Source organism: Nomascus leucogenys, chromosome 2 (genome assembly GCF_006542625.1).
Source record: "Nomascus leucogenys isolate Asia chromosome 2, Asia_NLE_v1, whole genome shotgun sequence".
NCBI lineage: Eukaryota > Metazoa > Chordata > Mammalia > Primates > Hylobatidae > Nomascus > Nomascus leucogenys.
Genome location: NC_044382.1, coordinates 39113718 through 39137351, shown reverse-complemented (window position 1 = coordinate 39137351; position 23634 = coordinate 39113718). Strand labels below are relative to the sequence as shown.

Sequence of the window (23634 nt, the reverse complement as noted above, 5' to 3'; positions counted from 1 at the left end):
GCGTGAGCCACCGTGCCTGGCCCTTTTTCAAACTTTATTTCTGTACTTTACGCTTTGTACTCCAAGCTCACAGACAGGATGAAACAACGTAAGAGTCTAAATGGTTTTTGGATTTAAAAAATCTTAGACTTTACTGTTTTTACTGTTGTGGTTTTAAAATATAATCAAAACTAGTTCTTCTTGAGAACTTTCTTTTTGTCTCAAAAACCAAGGTGAGGGGAAATGGAATATAGTATGATTTCCTTCTTGTGATTTTTCAGGCATCCCCAGCCAATAAGTCTCAAGTTTCTGGGCTTTTATGTTTAAAAAGCTGAGAAGCTGGTAACTGGTTGTAAAGCATTATTACAGGTAGACCAGTCTCTTGACTACAAAGCTTTTTTTTTTTTTTTTTTTTTTGAGATGGAGTCTCCCTCTGTCGCCCAGGCTGGAGTGCAGTGGCATGAACTCGGCTCACTGCAACCTCCCTTTCTTGGGTTCAAGCATTGCTTCTACCTGAGCCTCTCGAGTAGCTGGGATTACAGGCGTGTGCCACCACTCCCAGCTAATTTTGTATTTTTTTAGTATAGACGGGGTCTTGCTATGTTGGCCAGGCTGGTCTCAAGCTCCTGGCCTCAAGTGATTGGCACCGCCTTGGCCTCCCAAAGTGTTGGGATTACAGGTGTGAGCCATCGCTCCTGGGAACTACAAAGCTTTATCGTGGCTTTTATTACTTCAGTCAGCCTTTTAAAATATATTCTTTTTTTTTTTTTTTTTCCCCAGACGAAGTCTCGTTCTGTTGTCCCAGGCTGGAGTGTAGTGGCATGATCTTGGCTCACTGCAACCTCTGCCTCCTGGGTTCAAGCAATACCCCTGCCGTAGCCTCCCAAGTAGCTGGGACTATAGACATGCACTCACTATGCTCGGCTAATTTTTGTATTTTTAGTAGAAATGGTGTTTCACCATGTTCACCAGGTTAGGCTGGTCTCGAACCCCTGACCTCAGGTGATCTTCCCGCCTCGGAACCACAAAATGCTGAGATTACAAGCATGAGCCACTGTGCCCAGCCTAAAATATATTCTTTCAAAGTTTTTTCTACTTTTAGAACACTGGTAGCGGACTTTCACAACACTGGTAGTGGACTTTCACTGAAAACGTATCAACTTGTCAGATGGTCCAGTATAATTTTGGAACATTTATGACTAGGAGCGTGTCCCAAGTGTAACCTAATAGTTTTGAGGTACAAAAATTGGCCTTAAATTTTTTTTTGAAAAATAATAAATGAAATGTTTACATTAAAACAATTTTGGCCAGGCGCGGTGGCTCACGCCTGTAATCCTAGCACTTTGGGAGGCCAAGGTGGGCGGATCACCAGGTCAGGAGATTGAGATCGTCCTGGCTAACACAGTGAAACCCTGTCTCTACTAAAAATACAAAAAATTAGCCGGGCGTTTGGGTCGGGCGCCTGTAGTCCCAGCTACTCGGGAGGTTGAGGCAGGAGAATGGTGTGAACCCGGGAGGCGGAGTTTGCAGTGAGCTGAGATCGCGCCACTGCACTCCAGCCTGGGCGACAGAGCGAGACTCCGTCTCAAAAAACAAACAAACAAAAAACAGTATTTTTGGCTCTTTAATACATAATACATGTTTTTTGTTTGTTTGTTTGAAATGGAGTCTCGCTCTATCGCCCAGGCTGGAGTGCAGTGGTGCAATCTTGGCTTACTGCAACCTCCGCCTCCCTGGTTCAAGGGATTCTCCTGCCTCAGCCTCCTGAGTAGCTGGTACTACAGGCATGTACCACCATGCCCAGCTAATTTTTTCTATCTTCACTAGAGACAGGCTTGTTGACCAGGCTGGTCTCAAACTCCTGACCTCAAGTGATCTGCCCGCCTCAGCCTCCCAAAGTGCTGGGATTACAGGTGTGAGCTATCGTGCCCTGCCCGTAATACATGTTTTACCTTCCTCATTGTATTTATTTACTAAGCTCTGAACAAAGCAAAAATGACCCACTTTAAAAAAACACACCTTAAAGATTCACCAGTCTACTCATCTCTTACTCTGAAGGAATGCTCTTAAAAGAGTTTCACCAGCAGGACAGAGAATATTGGTAACAATATAAACTTTAGTAATGGATAAAAGGTACATTTATGTTGAATATATTTCTTTTCTTTCTTTTTTCTGTAGGAATTGAATGATCTGGCACGGGACCCTCCAGCACAGTGTTCAGCAGGTCCTGTTGGAGATGATAGTAAGTATTTAAAAGGAATAATGGAGTAATAGCATAACAGTGGTTATTTTGTGTGAAGAAACAATTATGCTATAGGGAAGAGGCAGTGTTTAACCCTTAGTGGCCCATGAAGGGAGCAACTCTATGTTCATCCCATTATCATCTGTGTTGTTCATTACATTTTGAATCTTCTGCCAGGTATTGGCTGTATAATTGTTCTGGTCCTCTCCTACCTTACCTTCATCCCTTCTGGGTATTTTCCTGGAGTGAAATATTTGAGCTTTTACCTACAAGTAGCTATTATTCTTGAGTAATATAATACTAAGGATGATAGTATATGTGTCTGTGTCTGACTTTCTACTGACTCATACTTACGAAATCAGGTCTTTATTTTTTTCTTGAGACAGGGTCTCACTCTGTTGCCCAGGCTGGAGTGCAGTGGCGTGATCTCAGCTCGCTGCAGCCTCTGCTTCCTGGGTTCAAGTGATTCTTGTGCCTCAGCCTCTCGAGTATCTGGGATTACAGGTGCATGCCACCACACCTGATTAATTTTTGTATTTTTAGTAGATTTGTGGTTTTGCCATGTTGGCCAGGCTGGTCTCAAACTCCTGGCCTCAGGTGATCCGCCCACTTTGGCTTCCCAAAGTGCTGGGATTACAGGCATGAACCACCACACCTGGCCAAAAGCAGGTCTTTATTTTTAATGCCCAATTTATCTGCTTAATTTTGTCTAAAATAATTTATGAGATGATCTTAATGCATACATGAGATGATAATTTCCTCTTTGTTCCACTTCAGTTCAACATAATTTTTTCCCATATAGTGTCTTTTAACTTTTTTTAAGAGGGGATATTTGAATGAGACTATGCTATGTGATGTAAAACTAATTCACAAAAAACTGTAACATTTGGTTGGGTGTGATGGCTCATGTCTCTAATCCCAGCACTTTGAAAGGCCGAGGCAGGCGGATCATGAGGTCAGACGTTTGAGACCATCCTGGCCATGATGGTGAAACCCCGCCGCTACTAAAAATAGAAAAAAAATTAGCCAGGCATGGTGACAGGTGCCTGTAATTCCACCTACTTGGGAGGTGCCTGTAATTCCACCTACTTGGGAGGTTGAGGCAGACAACTGCTTGAACCCAGGAGGCAGAGGTTGCAGTGAGCTGAGATTGTGCCACTGCACTCCAGCCTGGGCGACAGAGTGAGACTTACTCTCCAAAAAAAAGAAAAAATTTGTAACATTTAACAAATATTTTAAAGTATGCATACTTACAAACACTTGTGTAAATATGTAGATTAAGACCAAAATGAGTACATGGTTAAATTAGCTTATGTTTAATATTTGTTTGTTTGTTTTGTTTTTTAAGATGGAGTCTCACTCTATTGCCCGTGCTGGAGTGCAGTGGCGTGACCTCGGCTCACTGCAAGCTCTGCCTCCTGGGTTCACGCCATTCTCCTGCCTCAGCCTTCCAAGTAGCTGGGATTACAGGCAACTGCCACGACACCTGGCTAGTTTTTGTGTTTTTAGTAGAGACGGGGTTTCGCCATGTTGGCCAGGCTGGTCTTGAATTCCGGACCTCAGGTGATCCACCTGCCTTGGCCTCCCAAAGTTCTGGAATTACAGGCATGAGCTACTGCGCCCGGCCTCAAATTGTTTTTTCCTGATTTTTCTTAATAATGTTGTGTCTGGGCCCGGCACAGTGGCTCACACCTGTAATCTCAGTGCTTTGGGAGGCTGAGGCAGGCAGATCACTTGAGCCCAGGAGTGCGAGACCAGCCTGGGCAACATGGTGAAACCCTATCTCTACAAAAAAATACAAAAATTAGCCTGGCCTGGTGGTGCACGCCTGTAGCCCCAGCTACTCAGGAGGAGTTTGAGGTGGGAGGATCGCTTGAGTCCAGGAAGTTGAGGCTGTAGTGGGCCAAGGTTGCACCCAGCCTGGGCAACGGGAGTGAGACCCTGTCTCAAAACAAAAACAACAACAACAACAACAAAAAAAAAAAAACGGAAAAAAAGAATGTGTCTGGTCTGCTAAATCCTGAAGAATCAAAGCAAGGCCCTTTTACAAGGATTACTTTACAAATAGATAAATATTATAAATTATGAGTCTAAGTACTTGTCATGAAAAAACTTACTTACATTATTATATTCTGACTTACCTAGCGTGAGTAACTATAGTATTTGGTACCAAACAAGGCAGGCTAAGTACTTAAACCATACAAAATGATTTAGTAAGTGCTCTTATACACATTGTCTCATTTAAGCCTTACAACAACTCATTTAGGTGAGTGGAGTAGAAATTTTATATTGTTTTAGAAAAGAGTCCCATGAGAATCTCATGGAGATTCTCCATGGGGACTCACTCTCAGGTTTTCTGATTCTAGTTTGTCCTTCCACTGTATCATATGGGCCACATCCATCAGTGTACTCTTTCTATTCAGTTGGAAAAGTGCTTTTAGGTAAATTCCTCCAAGTTAAGAATGGCTGAAAATCTTTAATTAAAAGTGGTTGGAGTCAAGGGATTTGATTTCAATTTTGAAGTTTTCTTTAGCGTGCTAAAGTAATTTGTCTTTGCTTTGCTTCTGCCATAGTTAGTGCTATACATTTCTTTCTCAGGTTGAAAAATTGTTCCCTTTGGAGAGTTAAATAAAACTCTCCCACAGCCGAGTGCAATGGTTCACGTCTGTAATCCTAGCACTTTGGGAGGCCAGGAGTTCAAGACCAGCCTGGCCAACATGGTGAAACCCTGCCTCTACTAAAAATACAAAAATTAGCTGAGCGTGGTGGCGCCTGCCTATAATCCCAGCTACCCAGGAGGCTGAGGCAGGAGAATCGCTGGAACCGGGAGGCGGAGGTCGTAGTGAGCTAAGATCGCGCCACTGCACTCCAGCCTGGGTGACAGAGTGAGACTCTGTCTCCAAAAAAAAAAGGCTGGATGTGGTGTCTCACGTGTGTATGCCTGTAATGCCAGCACTTTGGGAGGCCGAGGCAGGTGGATTACCTGAGGCCAGGAATTCAATCAAGACCAGTCTGGCCTTGAACTCTGGTGAAACCCCGTCTACTAAAAATAAAAATACAAGAAATTAGCCAGGTGTGGTGGTGGGAGCTGTAATCCCATCTATTTGGGAGGCTGAGGCAGGAGAATTGCTTGAACCCGGGAGGCAGAGGCTACAGTGAGCCGAGATTGCGCCATTGCACTCCAGCCTGGGCAACAAGACTGAAACTCCATCTCAAAAAAACAAACAGACTCTCCCAAAGCTAATCAGTAAGAGAAAAAAATAGATATTATTAGACTTCATCAAAATTAAAGATATACAGGCTGCAAATGATGCCATCACGAAAGTGATAAAACATATAGAATGGAAGAAATTTTTGCAAGTCATATATCTCATAAGGGACATATATCCAGTATATTTTTAAAACTTTTTTTTTTTTTCGAGACGGAATCTCACTTTTGTCACCCAGGCTGGAGTGCAGTGGTACGATCTTGGCTCACTATAACCTCCGCCTTGTGGGTTCAAGCAATTCTCCTGCCTCAGCCTCCCGTGTAGCTGATTATAGGCGCGTGCCCCGCCGCCCAGCTAATTTTCGTATTTTTAGTAGAGATGGGTTTCACTGTGTTGGCCAGGCTGGTCTTGAACTCCTGACCTCAGATGATCCGCCCACCTCTACCTCCCAAAGCGCTGGGATTACAGGCGTGAGCCACCCCACCCAGCTGTTTAAAAACTCTTATAACTCAGTATAAAAATAAATAACCAATTAAAAAATAGTCAAAGGATCCGAATAGACATTTCTCCAGAGAAGATGGCTAGTAAGGACATGAAAAGATGCTCAGCATCATTTGTCATTAGGGAAATACAAATCAAAACTACAGTGAAGAAGAGCCAGGCACAGTGGCTCATGCCTGTAATCCCAGCTACGGGGGAGACTGAGACTGGAGGATCACTTGAGATAGGGAGTTTTATGCCAGCCTGGGCAACAAAGCAAGACCCCATCTTAAAAACTAAAAATTAGCTGGGAGTGGTGGCTCATGCCTGTAGTCCTGCCTACTCACGAGGCTGAGGTAGGAGGAACACTTGAGCCCAGAAGTTTGAGGCTGCAGTGAGCTGTGATTCGGCCACTATACTCTAGCTTGGATGACAGATTGAGACCCAGTCTCTAAAAAAAAAACACAAGTATTGATCAGATCTTTCTGATGAACCCACATAAGAGTACATAAAGCATGACTGGATAGCTAAATGTCCTTTTGTCATTTTATTTTTGTTGTAAGGAGTCAGAATTTAATCTTAGAAGAAGGAAGAGAGAAACTGTTGGCCTTTTGAAACTTTTGAGCTCCTTTTGACTATCCTGGTACCCAAATCACTCAGTACCACATGTTATTGATATTTAGTGTAAAAATAAAGTGGAGACTTGTGCTTTATTTTAAAACATCCAGATTTTAATGTTGATATTTAGTATAAAAATAAAGTAGAGATCTGTGCTTTATTTTAAAACATCCAGATTTTAATGTACCAGTAAATTTTTTTTCACTTTCCTGCAAAGATCTGGTAAGAATCTTTGTAAGATTCTTACAAAGAATTTTGTTTTGTCTCAAAACAAAAATCTGATAAAAAATGTACTTCCTGAAAGAAGTAAGCAGCCAGGCCCGGTGGCTCACGCCTGTAATCCCAGCACTTTGGGAGGCCGAGGTGGGCGGATCACGAGGTCAGGAGATCGAGACTATCCTGGCTAACATGGTGAAACCCCGTCTCTACTAAAAATACAAAAAATTAGCTGGGCATGGTGGCGGGCGCCTGTAGTCCCACCTATTCGGGAGGCTGAGGCAGGAGAATGGCGTGAACCCAGGAGGTGGAGCTTACAGTGAGCTGAGATCGTGCCGCTGCACTCCAGCCTGTGCGACAGAGCAAGACTCTGTCTCAAAAAAAAAAAAAAAGAAAGAAAGAAACAAGTAAGCTGAAGATTTAATGGCCATATATCTGTTTCCTTCTCTCTTCTCTCTTCCCTCCCCTCCTTCCCCCCTCCTCCTCCCCTCCCTCTCTCCCTCCCCTCTCTCTTGTCTTCCTCTCCTCTGGTCTTCTTTCAAGGCAGGGGCTCACTCTGTTGCCCAGGCTAGAGTGCAGTGGTGCGATTGCAACTCAGTGAAGCCTCAAACTCCTGGGCTCAAGGGATCCTCCCACCTCAGCCTCCTGAGTAGCTGGGACTATGAGTACATGCCCCCTACACCCCTGGCTAATTAAAAAAAAAAAATTGTAGCAGTAGGGTCTCACCATGTTTCCTATGCTGGTCTTGAAATCCTGGGTTCAAGTGATCCTCCTGCCTCTGCCTCCCAAAGCCCTGTGATTACAGCTGCGAGCTACCGCACCCAGCTTTGTTTTGTTTTGAACACTTGGTAAATGTGACTCTCTTGAGATCTGTGCATTCAAGTGTAGGTCTCCAGAGATTCAGTCTCATACTATCAGATATTCTCACTGTCCCCTGCTGTTTTGTTTGTTTGTTTGTTTGTTTGAGATGGAGTCTCACTCTGTTGCCCAGGCTGGAGTGCAGTGGTGCAATCTCGGCTCACTGAAACCTCTGCGTCCCAGGTTCAAGCAATTCTCCTGTCTCAGCCTCCCAAGTAGCTGGGATTACAGGCACGCACCACCACGCCCGACTAATTTGTTGTATTTTTAGTAGAGACCGGGTTTCACCATGTTGGCCAGGCTGGTCTCGAACTCCTGACCTCAGGTGATCCACCCACCTCAGCCTCCCAAAGTGCTAGGATTACAGGCTTGAGCCACTGGGCCCGGCCTGTCCCTTTTAACCTCAAGGCTTCATCCAGAATACTAAAGAGTAATCATTCATCTGTGAACTTCACATTTAAACTCTCATAAAACAGATTGTGTAACTTTCAGTTTGCATAATTTGGTTTGATAGTATTAAACCAACATAGTGCTGGGAACTTATTTTTGTTTTTTACTATCAAAACTTTTTATTTTGGTCAATTTTGATCAATCCTAAGATGGGTCATTAAATGAAAGATTTTCGAAATAGATGTTTATGTAAAATGTAGCAATAGTTTGTGCTTATGGGCCAGTATTTCATTCAGTAACTATTTGGGGGGTCCTTTTTACTTGAACCTCTAGTAATTGTTGAGCTATTTCTCTTTTTTTGAGACAGAGTCTCGCATTGTCGCCCGCCTGGAGTGTAGTGGTGTGATCTCGGCTCACTGCAACCTCTGCCTCCCGGGTTCAAGCAATTCTCCTGCCTCAGCCTCCCAAGTAGCTGGGATTACAGGCGTCTGCCACCACGCCCAGCTAATTTTTTGTATTTTTAGTAGAGATGGAATTTCACCATGTTGGCCAGGCTGGTCTTGAACTCCTGACCTCGTGATTCGTCTGCCCTGGCCTCCCAAAGTGCTGGGATTACAGGCGTGAGCCACCGCACCTAGCCTACTTGAGCTGTTTCTAAAAACATTGTCATGTGAGGCAGGTTTGGTATTCTCTCACTACCTTCTCTGATTTATACTTCTGCCTATAAGAGCTAAGAGTCTAGAAAGGCTTCCAGAGAGTAACCTAAATCAGTGGTTTTAGTAGGTATCTTTACATTCAACCAGTGTGACAAGATTCTCAATTAAGATTTAAATGGTAGGTCTTTAAATGCTTTCATTAATTACATTCATCTGAATGGGTTTTAGTTTCTCTTTTTCTGCCTTTTTTTGGTACTGTAGATTCTAGATCATTTTATGAGAGCCATAAAGATTATTTGTCTTGGTTGCTATATTAGTAATTTTCTTCTTCCTTTTTCTTCTGCTATTTTAAAGACTTAGCCCTGTGTGTGTGTGTTTGCTCATTTTTTTAATGATGGAATTTGACCTTAATAACAGCGAAGACAAATTAACATAGTGTTATTAGAATGTGAATAGGTTTTTATTCAGTTTAATGCCAATGGATTACATATGTTTAGTCCTGTTGGAATGTTAAACAGATATGATCTACTAAATTAAATAGATAAGGATTACAGATGAGATCATCTATGATGTTGAGTTAAAAGTTCACAATAATGTAAGAATGTTTGGCCTGGTACAGTGGCTCATGCCTGTAATCCCAGCACTTTGGTAGGCCAATGCAGAAGGATCGCTTGAGGCCAGGAATTTGAGACCAGCTTGGGCAACATAGCAAGACCCGATCTCTACGAAAATAAAAATTAGAAAAATGAGCAGGACATGGTGACACTTGCCTGTAGTCCCAGCTACTCATTTGGCTGACGTGGGAGGATTGCTTGAGCCCGGAGTTTGAGGCTGCGGTGAGCCAAGGTTGTACCACTGCACTCCAGTCTGAGCAGTAGAGTGAGACTCTGTCTCTTGGAAAAAAAAAAAAAACTTAAATATACAATATGCTAGAGTATCTTTAACTTTTTGTAGCGTGGGTATGAAAGATTGCAATATTAGTTGAAAATATTTATTTTTTTCCCCATCTTCTATCAAGAAGGGTATTCTGGCCGGGTGTGGTAGCTCACGCCTGTAATCCTAGCACTTTGGGAGACCAAGGTGGGCGGATTGCCTGAGCTTAGGAGTTTGAGACCAGTCTGGGCAACATGACAAAACCCCATCTCTACTAAAAATACAAAAAATTAGCCGGGTGTGGTGGTGCACACCTATAATCCCAGCTACTTGGGAAGCTGAAGCGGGAGAATTGCTTGAACCTGGGGGGCAGAGGTTACAGTGAGCTCAGATCGTGCTGTTGCACTCCAGCCTTGACAGAGTGAGACTCTGTCTCAAAAAAAGAAAAAAAAAAAGGGTATCTCGGTATTCTGGCTGGGCACTGCTGGTGGCTCATGCCTATATTCCCAGCAGTTTGGGAGGCCAAGGCAGGCAGATCACTTGAGCCCAGGAGTTTGAGACCAGCCTGGGCAACATGGCAAGACCCCGTCTCTATTTAAAAAAAAAAAAAAAAGCAGAAGGGTATTCTTTCCGTAATTGTAAACATTGGCAGCTTGTTGGCATTTCTGCTTCAACCCTGTTGGGGATTCTGCATTGTCCAATTGTTAGTAGATTTTGATCCCACAGCCTATTTGTGCTTTTTTTGTGTTAGTAGGAAGAACAGGGAATCACAAAAAAGGAAATATTTAGCTAAAAATTTCTGATTTAAGGCTGGGCCTGGTGGCTTATGCCTGTAATCTCAGCACTTTGGGAGGCCAGGGCGGGTGGATCACCTGAGGTCAGGAGTTCGAGACCAGCCTGACCGACATGGTGAAACCCCGTCTCTACTAAAAATACAACAAAATTAGTCGGGTGTGGTGGCACACACCTGTAATCCCAGCTACTCAGGGGGCTGAGGCAGGAGAATTGCTTGAACCTGGGAGGCAGAGGTTGCAGTGAGCAAAGATCGCGCCACTGCACTCCAGTCCAGGTGATAGAGTGAGACTCCATCTCAAAAAAAAAAAAAAAAAAATTCTGATTTAAATTTTTCTAATAACTTAAGTCTGGTAGTAGTATTAGCAAGAAAAGAAAAAGATTGATCTTGAAAAGACTAGTGAAGATCTTGAAAAGAATTAGTACCTAAATAGTTAATGGAAAATTTAATGTTTTTAATTGTCTCAATATTTTTATATTTTGGCTGGGTGTGGTGACCCACACCTATAATCCCAGCACTTTGGGAGGCTGAGGTGGGTGAACTCCTTGAGCCCAGGAGTTCAAGACCATCCTGGACAACATAGTGAGACCCCATCTCTTTTTTTTTTTTTTTTTTTTTTTTTTGAGATGGAGTTTCGCTCTTGTTGCCCAGGCTGGAGTGCAATGGCGCGATCTTGGCTCACCGCAACCTCTGTCTCCCAGGTTCAAGTGATTCTTCTGCCTCAGCCTCCCAAGTAGCTGGGATTACAGGCAATGCGCCACCATGTTCGGCTAATTTTATATTTTTAGTAGAGACGGGGTTTCTCCGTGTTAGGCTGGTCTTGAACTCCCAACCTCAGGTGATCCGCCTGCCTTGGCCTCCCAAAGTGCTGGGATTACAGGTGTGAACCATCACACCCAGCTGCGCATCTCTATTAAAAATAATAATAATACTACTTTATTAAGTGCTTGCTTTCTTTTTTTTTTTTAAGTTCTTTTCTTTCTTTCTTTCTTTTTTGTTTTTTTCTTGAGATGGAGTCTCGCACTGTTGCCCAGGCTGGAGTGCAGTGGCACGATCTCGGCTCACTGCAACGTCCGCCTCCTGGGTTCAAGCGATTCTCCTTCCTCAGCCTCCCGAGTAGCTGGGATTACAGGCACCTGCCACTACGCCCAGCTAATTTTTTGTATTTTTAGTAGAGACGGGGTGTCACCATGTTGGCCAGGCTGGTCTTGAACTCCTGGCCTCTTGATTCATCCGCCTCGGACTACCAAAGTGCTGGGATTACAGGTGTGAGCCACTGTGCCTGGCCTTAAGTGCTTTCTTAAAAAATAGTTTAGTATATTTTAATAGCAAACTCAAAGGAATAGTACAGAGACAGACAACATTAAAAACATACTTGCGTGTAGGACAACTCAGAAAAATAGAGTGAATGAATGAAGAGTCTACCATATGATAAAAACACTACAAACACCATTTAGTTGCCATCAATAAAAATTTACGGCCGGGCACAGTGGCTCATGCCTGTAATCCCAGCACTTCAGGAGGTCGAAGTGGGCGGATCATAAGGTCAGGAGTTCGAGACCAGCCTGTCCAACATAGTGAAACCCCGTCTCTACTAAAAATACAAAAATTAGCTGGGTGTGGTGGTCTGTGCCAGTAATCCCAGCTACTCAGGAGGCTGAGGCAGGAGAATTGCTGAACCTGGGAGCCAGAGGTTGCGGTGAGCTGAGATCATGCCATTGCACTCCAGCCTGGGCAACAGAGTGAGACTCCGTCTCAAAAAAAAAATATTTTTTTTTTGCTTGGTATGAAAAAAATCCAGGAGGGTCTGAGCACAGTGGCCCATACCTGTAATCCCAGCACTTTGGGAGGCTGAGGTGAGGGGATTGCTTGAGTACAGGAGTTGGAGACCAGCCTGGGCAACATAACAAAATCCCATCTCTACAGAAAATAGAAAAATTAGCTGGGTATGATCCCAGCTACTCGGGAGGCTGAGACAGGAGGATCATTTAAGCCTGGGGGGTGAGGTTGAGCTGAGGTTGCGCCCTTTACTCCAGTCTGGGCGACAGGAGTAAAACCCTGTCTCAAAATAAGTAAATCTAGGAGAGCAGCGTACAAGCTGTGGCAGCATCGGGAGTCATGGCAGGACAAGAATTTAGAAAGTTTCTTTCACTCTGTTACAGAGTATTGGTTGAAAGGAGGGCTGCCAAAACTATAACCAAAGGAGGCATTATGCTTCCAGAATAATCTCAAGGAAAAGTATTGCAAGCAACAGTAGTGTTGACAGTTGTTGAATTGAGCTCAAAGGAAAGGGTGGAGAAATTCCACCAGTTAGCAAGAAGTTAGAGATATAGTTCTCCTGGAATATAGAGGCACTAAAGTAGTTCTAGATGACAAGTTTTCTTTCTTTTTTTTTTTTTTTGAGGTGGAGTTTCACTCGTTTCCCAGGCTGGAGTACAATGGTTCAATCTCAGCTCACTGCAACATTCACCTCCGAGGTTCAAGTGATTCTCCTGCCCCAGCCTCCCAAGTAGCTGGGATTACAGATGCCCGCCATCACACCCAGCTAATTTTTTGTATTTTCAGTAGAGATGGGGTTTTGCTATGTTGGTCAGGCTGATCTCGAACTCCTGACCTCAGGTGAGCCACCTGCCTCGGCCTCCCAAAATGCTAGGATTACAGGCGTGAGCTACCACACCTAGTGACGAGTTTTATTTCTTATTTAGAGATGGCGACATTCTTGGAAAGTGTGTAGACTGAAATAAATCACTATTGAAATGACATCAACGTGAAGCTGCCCATTCCACTAAAGTTCTGAAATCTTTCATCATGTAAATAATTTCCATGTCTCTCTTTTATAATAAACCAATGATATAACTAGTGACAAAAATAAAATCCAACTGCTAGCATTGTCCAGAAAAAATTTACAGGTCTGTTTATAATTGTTGTAAAGGTGAACTGCTGAAACTTGTTCACCGAAATAGTTTGACTTGAATTAATGCTTTACATCCTCAATTTTATATTAGAAATTCACACACAAGTTAAAATGGAAAAACTGCCAATACCTGATTTCTGTCCCCTGTTTTTCCACTCGCAGTCATATATGTAGTTACCTTTTGACCCCGTGGGGGAAAAATACATCTAACAGAGAACTATCAATAACAGAAAGAAGAAAAATAATTGTTTTTTTTTTTTTTTTTTTTTTTTGAGCATGAAATGTTTCCCAATCCTAATCACAGTCTCCATGTAATTGGCATGCTAGCTGGATGTCTTTTGGCATACTTGTTACATATTTGGCATGAGTAGCACATAAGTTGGTGTCTTCATAAAGGCCCATCAGATAGGCCTCACTTGCCTCTTGCATAGTAACAAAAGCCGGAAGTGTAGATTTGTTTTGAAGTCCTGAGCAACTTCTTTTTTTTTTGTTTGTTTGTTTTTTGTTTTGTTTTTTTTTTGTTTTGTTTTGTTTTTTTTTTTTGAGACGGAGTCTCGCTCTGTCGCCCAGGCTGGAGTGCAGTGGCGCAATCTCGGCTCACTGCAAGCTTCCGCCTCCCGGGTTCACGCCATTCTCCTGCCTCAGCCTCTCGGAGTAGCTGGGACTACAGGCGCCCGCCACCACGGCCGGCTAATTTTTTTTTTTTGTATTTTTAGTAGAGACGGGGTTTCACTGCGGTCTCGATCTCCTGACCTCGTGATCTGCCCGCCTCGGCCTCCCAAAGTGCTGGGATTACAAGCGTGAGCCACCGCGCCCAGCCTGTGAGCAACTTCTTGTATCAGATATTGGAAAGGAAGTTTGCTAATCAGAATTCAGTGGACTTCTGATGAGATCTATTTTCAGAGTACCACAGTACCAGACCTGTAACAGTGAGGTTTCTTTACCCTTCCAGTAAAGAGTGCACTCCTGTGAGTGACTTCTGTAGCTAGTTGCTTCCTGGGTGCTTTACCACTGGGCCAATTTGCTGGTAATCTGCCTTGTACTAGTCATGATCTAGAGGCCCCCTTACTTATCCCCCTTCTCAGCAGACATTAGAGATGAGGGCGCTGCTGTGGCAGGCAGTGCCTGAGAACACTTAAAAGCAGTGCTTTCTTATTATCTTACCCAACTCTTACAGCTTTGAGTGGGAATGCAGGTACAATTAATACTCTTCCGTTATCACCACAAATTTAAATAACAGAAAAGAATTAAGTAGAAGAACAGGTCCCTTGACCAGTTGATCATTCTTTTGTCTAATAGTGTTTTTAGCCTTGTTATTGGCGGTTGTTAATTCTAGTTATCATTGTTTTATTTACCCAAATTGTAAGTATATTTGTGATTAAAAAGAGTGAGACTCTTGTGTATGTGTGCGTGCATGCGTGTGAGCATGTGCATGTGTGTGTTTTAGTCTCGTTTTTGTTTTTAATTTTTTTCGGAAACAGAGTCTTGCTATGTTGCCTGAGCTGGACTTGATCCTCCCATCTCAGCCTCCTGAGTAGCTGGGACTACAGGTGCCCACTTTTGTGTCGTTAAGCAGCATATAAGGGGCTTTTTATAGGACTTCCCTCGAAGATACTAGGTCCAGTTTTAGTGGCCCAGAATGGCTTTGTCCTTGGCTTACTCAGTCCATTAAATGGTCGGCAGAGAGTAATATAAATGTTTGTAAGTACTAGTGAGGGCTAATCTAAGGAAGGGAGCCTCAGCAATTCCTATCCTTTACCTTTAACTCCTGATCAACAAGCTGCTATTTTTAGGTTCAAGTCCCAGTGAGCAACAAACCAACCATAGGGATTAGTTTGATATTAAGGAGGTTGGAAGGAACTTTAGGATTTGGACTGACATTCTGGTGGATTTTTATATGGCTTCTTAGTCTTCTTGTTTCTTCTACCTTGTGACAAGATTTACCTGGTTTGGGTTTTTCAAACATAACCCCAGTGACAACTTCCCTTAAGTTGCTCAGATCATAGTATGAATGGTAAGTGTGCTAAGTAGTAGCTTATAAGTAAAAACTCTGGCTTTTGATCTCTCATACTGCACTTAGTAGCATGAGAACATGGAACAAGCACCATTTTCTGCATTTGGAAGATAATTTATTTATTGAACAAGTTTATAACTTATTGGAAGTATCCCTAGAGTTTGTAATCAACCTTGGGCTTTCAGCTAATATTTTCTTCTTAAATTTTACTCCTTTTTTCTCTTTTTTCCTCTTTAACTAATCCTTTACATTAGGAGAGATGTTTTTCTTTCTTTATAAGGGCCAGTAATGTACAGACCTACACAAGGGTTTTTAGAAATTTTTTCTCATTGTTAAAAGCAGTCTTTCTTAATTTCAGTACTATCTACCTTGACTTTACTGTTTTGTCCCCCGTATACCAGCATTATAAAAGGAGTCATGCCTGTAATTCCAGCTTTGGGAGGCTGAGGTGGGCGGATTATCTGAGGTCAGGAGTTTGAGACCTGGCCAAATGTGGCAAAACCTTGTCTCTACTAAAAATACAAAAATTATCCAGGTGTGGTGGCACTTGCCTGTAGTCCCAGCTACTTGGGAGGCTGAGGCAGGAGAATTGCTTGAACCCAGGAGGCGGAGGTTGCAATGAGCCGAAATTGCGCCACTGCACTCCAGCCTGGGCGATAGAGTGAGACTCTGTCTCAAAAAAAAAAAAAAAAAAGTGTGTTACATGTAATTGTTTTGAAGAAATGATTTACCCTGTGAGGTAAAGAAATAACTGTTTAAAAGTAGAACTGTGAGCCTTGTCAAGAAGTTTGTCTCCCTGACATGAAGTTTCAAGAAGTTTTAGCCCAAATACTTTGGTTTTTTGTTTTGTTTTTGAGAGAGTCTCACAGTGGCACGGTCATAGCTCATTGCAGCCTCCACTTCTTAGGCTCAAGCAGTCCTCTCACCTCAGCTTCTCAAAGTGTTGGGATTACAAGTGTGAGCCACCACACCTGGCTCTAAATATTTTTCATTGAGCACCTTATCAGTGATCTAGGCCATTCTAGTCATTTTTCTTTAGACTGTTAATTTATGTTCCTCATCTTGCTCACACTCATTATCATATTATTTATAAATGAATTTGGATTAGAAGGGGAATGATATGTTACTGTGGCATAGATACAATGTAGATATTGTTACATGGTGACTTTTTTCTTGTTATTTTTCAGTGTTCCATTGGCAAGCTACAATAATGGGGCCAGTAAGTATTCAGATTAATTTCAGAATAAACAGTTTATGTAATTTACTCATTTTAATCCCACTTTTCTTGTTATCAACAGAATGACAGTCCCTATCAGGGTGGAGTATTTTTCTTGACAATTCATTTCCCAACAGATTACCCCTTCAAACCACCTAAGGTAATTAATTGAAATGTGGCAGTTTTTAATGTACTTTCTATAACACTAATAAACTAGTTTACAGAAAGTTTCCTTTCTTTCTGTAGGTTGCATTTACAACAAGAATTTATCATCCAAATATTAACAGTAATGGCAGCATTTGTCTTGATATTCTACGGTCACAGTGGTCTCCAGCACTAACTATTTCAAAAGGTAACAGTGGGTATTTGATACCAAGATAAAGCAACCGTGTCTTTTGTCTTTTTAGAGTTATTTATTTTTGAAAAGATTACTTATGTTTCTTTTAAGAAGAGATAGCAATTCTTCTTATTCTGAAATGGACCTTGAGAACTGAAAACGAGTTGAATTTTTCAAGCAAAAGTAGTAGTGACTAGTCTGTCAATTGTGCTACTCAAGCATAGGTTAGAAGATGGACACTGGGCCTGGCGCCGTGGCTCATGCCTGTAATCCCAGCACTTTGGGAGGCCAAGGTGGGCGGATCACAAGGTCAGGAGATCGAGACCATCCTGGCTAACATGGTGAAACCCCGTCTTTACTAAAAATACAAAAAAATTAGCCGGGCATGGTGGCAGGTGCCTGTAGTCCCAGTTACTCAGGAGGCTGAGGCAGGAGAATGGCGTGAACCTGGGAGGCAGGCGGAGCTTGCAGTGAGCAGAGATTGCGCCACTGCACTCCAGCCTGGGCGACAGAGCAAGACTCCATCTCAAAAAAAAAGGATGGACACTGGTATGAATGTTTTTTTAGACCATAAAGTAGAACACAATTAACATCTCTTCCAACCTTGAGATTCATGAATGGAAAAAGATAGATACTATTGCAGAATAGGAAATAGACCAGCCCTTTAGACAAATGCCTGTGCTGTAAACATAGACATTAGGTTCTTGAAGAACAAAATATAGGTAAATATTTTACCAGCTCCTGTCTTTAGGTTTCTGTATCAATGAACTGAGTGATGTAGTTGTTGTCTTAATGTGTTGATTTGAAATTGTACAACCCTTCAACATTATTCCCAGAGGAAATCACAGTTGGGTTAAAATAATCTAGATTTTTTTTTTTTTTTTTGAGATGGAGTCTCACTCTGTCGCCCAGGCTAGACTGCAGTGGTGCAGTCTTGGCTCATTGAAACCTCCACCTCCTGGGTTCAAGCGATTCTCCTGCCTCAGCCTCCCTTGTAGCTGGGATTACAGGCACCCGTCACCACTCCTGGCTAATTTTTGTATTTTTAGTAGAGACTGGGTTTCGCCATGTTGGCCAGGCTGGTCTCGAATGCCTGACCTTATGATCTGCCTGCCTCGGCCTCCCAAAGTGCTGGGATTACAGGCATGAGCCACCGTGCCCAGCGAAATAATCTAGAATTTATAAAGAAAAACAAAAACGAGTATTTATGGCCTGGCACGGTGACTCACGCCTGTAATCCCAGCACTTTGGGAGGCCATGGCAGAAGAATCGCCTGAACCCGGGAGGCGGAGGTTGCAGTGAGCCGAGATCGCGCAACTGCACTCCAGCCTAGCCAGCCTGGGGGACAGAGCGAGACTCCGTCTCAAAAACAAGAATATTTATCAGATCTCACTGCTGTACCCTGAAAGGTGATAAAAGAGCTCACTGGATGTACTTTTGTGGAAATGAAATCAGTTGTTTAAGAGAAAAATCAGGCCGGGCGCGGTGGCTCAAGCCTGTAATCCCAGCACTTTGGGAGGCCGAGGCGGGCGGATCACGAGGTCAGGAGATCGAGACCATCCTGGCTAACAGGGTGAAACCCCGTCTCTACTAAAAATACAAAAAATTAGCCGGGCGTGTTGGCGGGCGCCTGTAGTCCCAGCTACTCGGGAGGCTGAGGCAGGAGAATGGCGTGAACCCCGGGAGGCGGAGCTTGCAGTGAGCCGAGATCGCGCCACTGCACTCCAGCCTGGGGGACAGAGCAAGACTCCGTCTCAAAAAAAAAAAAAAAAAAAAAAAAAAAGAGAAAAATCAAATATGGTATGTATTAATATGTATTAATATGTTTAAAATATGAAGTACAAAAATCAGAAAAAAATTCAGATCCCAATAGATGAATGGACACAGGGGAACCAAAGAATAAATAAATGAATGTTACATTCCTATTTTTTACCTTTTTAATTAACAAAGATATTTTTAAAAGAAGACAAAATGCTAATGAAGTATATTGAAATGAACACTCATATACTTCAAGTAGAGGTATAGATTTGTAGAGCCCAGTCTGCCAGTATGTGTTAAGAGACTTAATCATCCATGCCCATTCACCCAATAATTCTGGTTTCATTTATTTATACTAAGAAAACAATCCCAAATGCTGAAAAAACTTTGTATGCAAGTACATTTGTGACATTGTGATTTAGTTCTGAAAATTGGAGGTTACTTACAATAGAGGAAAAAATAAATCGGTTCTAGCACATGCATTTAAAAGAGTGTTGACCCTGGCCAGGCACAGTGGTTCATGCCTGTAATCCCAGAACTTTGTGAGGCTGAGGTGGGCAGATCACTTGAGACCAGGAGTTTGAGACCAGCTTGGCCAACATGGCAAAACCCATCTTTACTAAAAATACAAAAATTAGCCAGGTGTGATGGCGCGTGCCTGTAGTCCCAACTACTCAGGAGGCTGAGGCGGGAGAATCACTTGAACTCAGGAGACGGAGGTTGCAGTGAGTCAAGATGGTACCACTGCACTCTAGCCTGGGTGACAGAGGGAGACTTTGTCTCCAAAAAAAAAAGTATTGTTTTTTACAAATATTGTGAAAATAGGAAAATACTGTGCTTGAGAAAAGAAGAAAAAAGGCATATACACTGTAACAAGAGTTACATATAAAAGTATGTTAAATGTCCAGAAATAGACAAGCAATGTTAGTTTTGGTATTTGTGTGGTGAAACGTGGTGTGTGATTTTTTTTGTTTTGTTTTGTTTTTGTTTTTTGTTTTTTGGTTTTTTTTTTGAGACGGAGTTTCGCTCTTGTTGCCCAGGCTGGAGTGCAATGGTGTGATCTTGACTGACTGCAACCTCCGCCTCCCGGGTTCAAGCAATTCTCCTGCCTCAGCCTCCCAAGTAGCTGGGATTACAGACACCCACCACAACGCCCGGCTAATTTTTGTATTCTTAGTGGAAATTATCTGCTTATAATTTACCATTTGAACCATTAAGTAGAAATTATCTGCTTATAATTTACCATTTGTTTAATGCATGTATTTAGACAGGAAGCAACATAGTTTCATGGTAAAGAACATAGATTGTAGATCCAATTGCCTGTGTTCAGATCTCAGATGCACCTCTTATTAAATGAGACTAGAGACACATTGGCCCCTGTATTCCTCAGTTTTTTCATCTGTAGAAAAGGAACAATGATAAATATTTCATTGTTGTTATGAAGATTAAAGAAGCAAAAACAGACAGTTAACTGGTTCCTTGTAAGTACTCCAAAAACTGAGATAAAGGCACAGTTGTCAAAAGTGTTGGGTATTTGTCATGTTATCACTTGGATGTCAAGACTCAATCTTAAAAATTTTTTTTTTTTTTTTTTTTGAGAAGGAGTTTCACTCTTGTTGCCCAGGCTGGAGTGCAGTGGCGCAATCTCGGCTCACCACAACCTCCACCTCCCGGGTTCAAGCCATTCTCCTGCCTCAGCCTTCTGAGCAGCTGGGATTACAGGGCATGTGCCACCACGCCCAGATAATTTTGTATTTTTAGTAGAGATGGAGTTTCTCCATGTTGGTCAGGCTGGTCTCGAACTCCCAACCTCAGGTGATCCGCCCGCCTCAGCCTCCCAAAGTGCTGGAGATTACAGGTGTGAGCCACCGCTCCTGGCCACACATTAATTTTTTAAAGCAAACAAAACTCTGAGGCATTAATTTAAAATTTTTGGAGTCCTAGGCAGAAATAAAAACAGGATGCCAGAGAACCACATTTTTTTAAAGTTGTAATGAAATAGTTTTTTAGAGAAGTTCCCCTTTTCTTTTGGTAGGCCCCCTTACAATTCAAGAGCTACTTGAGAAAGTGTTTGTGGACCTGTGCCTGGCCTGGTGAGGGTCCCATTGGTTGCACTTCCTTCACCAAATAGCAATAGAGATGTAAATCTAGTAATGGGACCAAGATAAGTGGAATTATGTGAGAGGTGTGTGTTTGGTGGGGTGAGGTGTTGGAGGCACAAGATAGCTGAAATTATTGCCATATCTCTTTTTGTTCTTCCCCTTCTCTTGCCTAGCATTGATTTTTTTTTTTCAGCTATTCTAAATGATAACGACTGTTACAAGTCTGATTTGTTAGGTTCTCTCTGTCTGGATAGCTATCCTTTAAATAATTGCAGTGCCATTTTGTTGAATTTGATTGTATTAACTGTCTCAGGTTTAAGGTTTTAATGAGTCCCTTTTTGTAAATTGAATGTATGGGCAAGTAGTTCTATGAAATGCCTTAATCCTGTATATGATATTATTCCTTTAACATATAGTCTGTCTTCAAGGACAGAAATTTTGACCCAGTATTCCCTCTACTTTGAAGATCCATGATGAGGACCTAAATATTAAAAAACAAAACAAAACAAAACACTGAAAAAAACTGAAGGGAAGCAGATAAGTGTGCCATAAAGCCACTTGATTATATGTTTTTAGAAGTGAAAGTAACTTTTGTTGTAACACTAGTGAAAATGAGTAATACTGGCCAGGCGCAGTGGCTCATGACTGTAATCCACTTTGAGAGGCCGAGGAAGGTGGATCACTTGAGGTCAGGAGTTTAAGAACAGCCTGGCCAACATAGTGAAACCCCATTTCTACCAATAATACAAAAATTAGCTGGGCAGGGTGGTGTGTGTCTATAGTCCCAACTACTTGGGAGGCTGAGGCACAAGAATCACTTGAACCTGGGAGGTGGAGGTTGCAGTGAGCCAAATCACACCACTGTGCTCCAGCCTGGGCAACAGAGCAAGAGTCTGTCTCAAAAAAAGAAAAAAGTAGTACTGATGAAGAAAAATATATATAGGTAAAAGTTCAGCGAAGAGAATATACAGGTTATAGAAATAAGAGTTATTATCTTTACAGAAGAAGGTATAGTATATGTATCAGTCCATTCTTGCACTGCTGTAAAGAAATACCTGAGACTGGATAATTTATAAAGAAAAGGGGTTTGCCAGGTGTGGTGGCTCACGCTTGTAATCCCAGCACTTTGGGAGGCCGAGACGGGCAGATCACTGAGGTCGGGAGTTTGAGACCAGCCTGACCAACATGAAGAAACTCCATCTCTACCAAAAATACAAAAATTAGCCTGGCTTGGTGGTGCATGCCTGTAATCCCAGCCACTTGAGGCGGCAGAATCACTTGAACCCGGGAGGCGGAGGTTGCAGGATGCTGAGATCGTGCCATTGCACTCCAGCCTGGGCAACAAGAGCGAAACTCCGTCTCAAAAAAAAAAAAAAAGGGAGGTTTAATTGGCTCACAGTTCTGTGGGCTATACAGAAAGTATGGCAGCATCTGCTTCTGCGGAGTCCTCGGGAGCTTTTACTCATGGCAGAAGGCAAAGGGGGAGCCACCTGTCTCACATGGCAATAGCAGGACCGAGATGGGAGAGGTGCCACACACTGTTAAACAGCCAGATCTCATGAGAACTCTATCACAAGAACAGCACCAAAGGGGTGGTGCTAAACCATTCATGAAGGATGCACCCCCATAATCCAGTAGCCTCCCACCAGGCCCCACCTCCAATGTTGGGGATTACAGTTGAACATGAGATTTGTGTGGGGACACAGATCCAAACCATATGAGTATATTATAAACCAAAATGAATTTTTCATGAAATCAAGAAGCTAAGTAGTGTACTAAAAATCTTTTCACAAGGTCCAGATAGCCAGTACCCTACTTCCCTTTCCTGGAAAGAAAGAAAAGCCCTTTAACCTGTCCTTTAAAGTTGACTTACTAGAATATTTAGAAGAATAAGTTAAAGGAACATTCAAAAATTTCTAACTTCCCTGTTGTCATTTCCAGGAAATACATGAAGTCTTTCCTAATTGATGTTAGAATGTTCTATGCTTGAAGAGGGCTTCAGGTGATGACACCTAACAATAGGAAAATGTTTTTGGAATGCCAACTGCCAGAATTGTGGGCAACAGGAATGAAGAGTCAGAAAACATCTCTCCTGATTTTTAAAAAAAACTTTTCATATACTCTTAAGGCAAGGAAATAGCATTTTTGTTACCAAACTGAATAGGGCATGCCAACTTTTTCTTTACTTCTCAGAAGCCCTTGATCTCTATAGGATAGATTTGGTAGGAATATGAGTGAATCCTTTCTCTGCTGAATTTATGTGTTGGGAGTAAAGTGGGCTGAGAGTTATTATCTTTTGGTACAGAACATTAGAGAAAGTAAATATGGCTGAGCTCTATTAGCATTAGTATAGAAGGATTTAAATTTATTTCATTATGTCGGAGGCTGCTGAACTTAATGTAATCAGTGACTTTATGCCCCCTTTGCATTCAGTAAGGAATGCATAAGTTAATGATAGATATGGCCAGATGTGGTAGTTCACACCTGTAATCTCAGCACTTCAGGAGGCCGAGGCAGGTGGATCACTTGAGCCTAGGAGATCAAGACTAGCCTGGCCAACATGGCAAAACCCAACCTCTACAAAAAATACAAAGAAAATTAGCTGGATATGGTGGCACTCACCTATAGTCTCACCTAGAGAGTGAGGTGGGAGGATGATGACTTGAGCCCAGGAGGTTTAGGCTGCAGTGAGCCAAGATTGTGCCACTGCACTCCAGCCTGGGTGACAGAGTGAGACCCTGTCTCTAAATAAATAAATATTTTAAAACGTAAGTTAATGACAGATTTGAACAAAGGAAATTACACTTGAGATTTGTCTGCTACATCCCAGGTTGTCACCGAGGAAATGGCTTAGATGAGATTCTAAATTGTCACTGAAGAGAATTTGAGACATTCATAGAAGTATGTAATGAGTGTATGACCATCCCCATTTGGGGGCAAGTGTTTGCATTTATGTTCTTGATTTAGACTGAATTGTTT

At 42.4% G+C, this 23634-nt stretch overlaps 1 protein-coding gene and 1 pseudogene across 1 annotated transcript in view; both read left to right on the top strand.

The window, feature by feature from the left end:
* The window catches only part of UBE2D2 (ubiquitin conjugating enzyme E2 D2), a 66375-nt gene that overhangs the window by 36282 nt on the left and 6459 nt on the right, over positions 1-23634 (top strand). The window contains exons 2-5 of the mRNA XM_003266454.4: positions 2158-2221; positions 16430-16461; positions 16541-16618; positions 16705-16810. Of these exons, the coding sequence (XP_003266502.1) occupies positions 2158-2221; positions 16430-16461; positions 16541-16618; positions 16705-16810 (280 nt within the window). The remainder of the gene's footprint in view (positions 1-2157; positions 2222-16429; positions 16462-16540; positions 16619-16704; positions 16811-23634) is intronic.
* Positions 12333-13687, top strand: LOC115838392 (annotated as a pseudogene).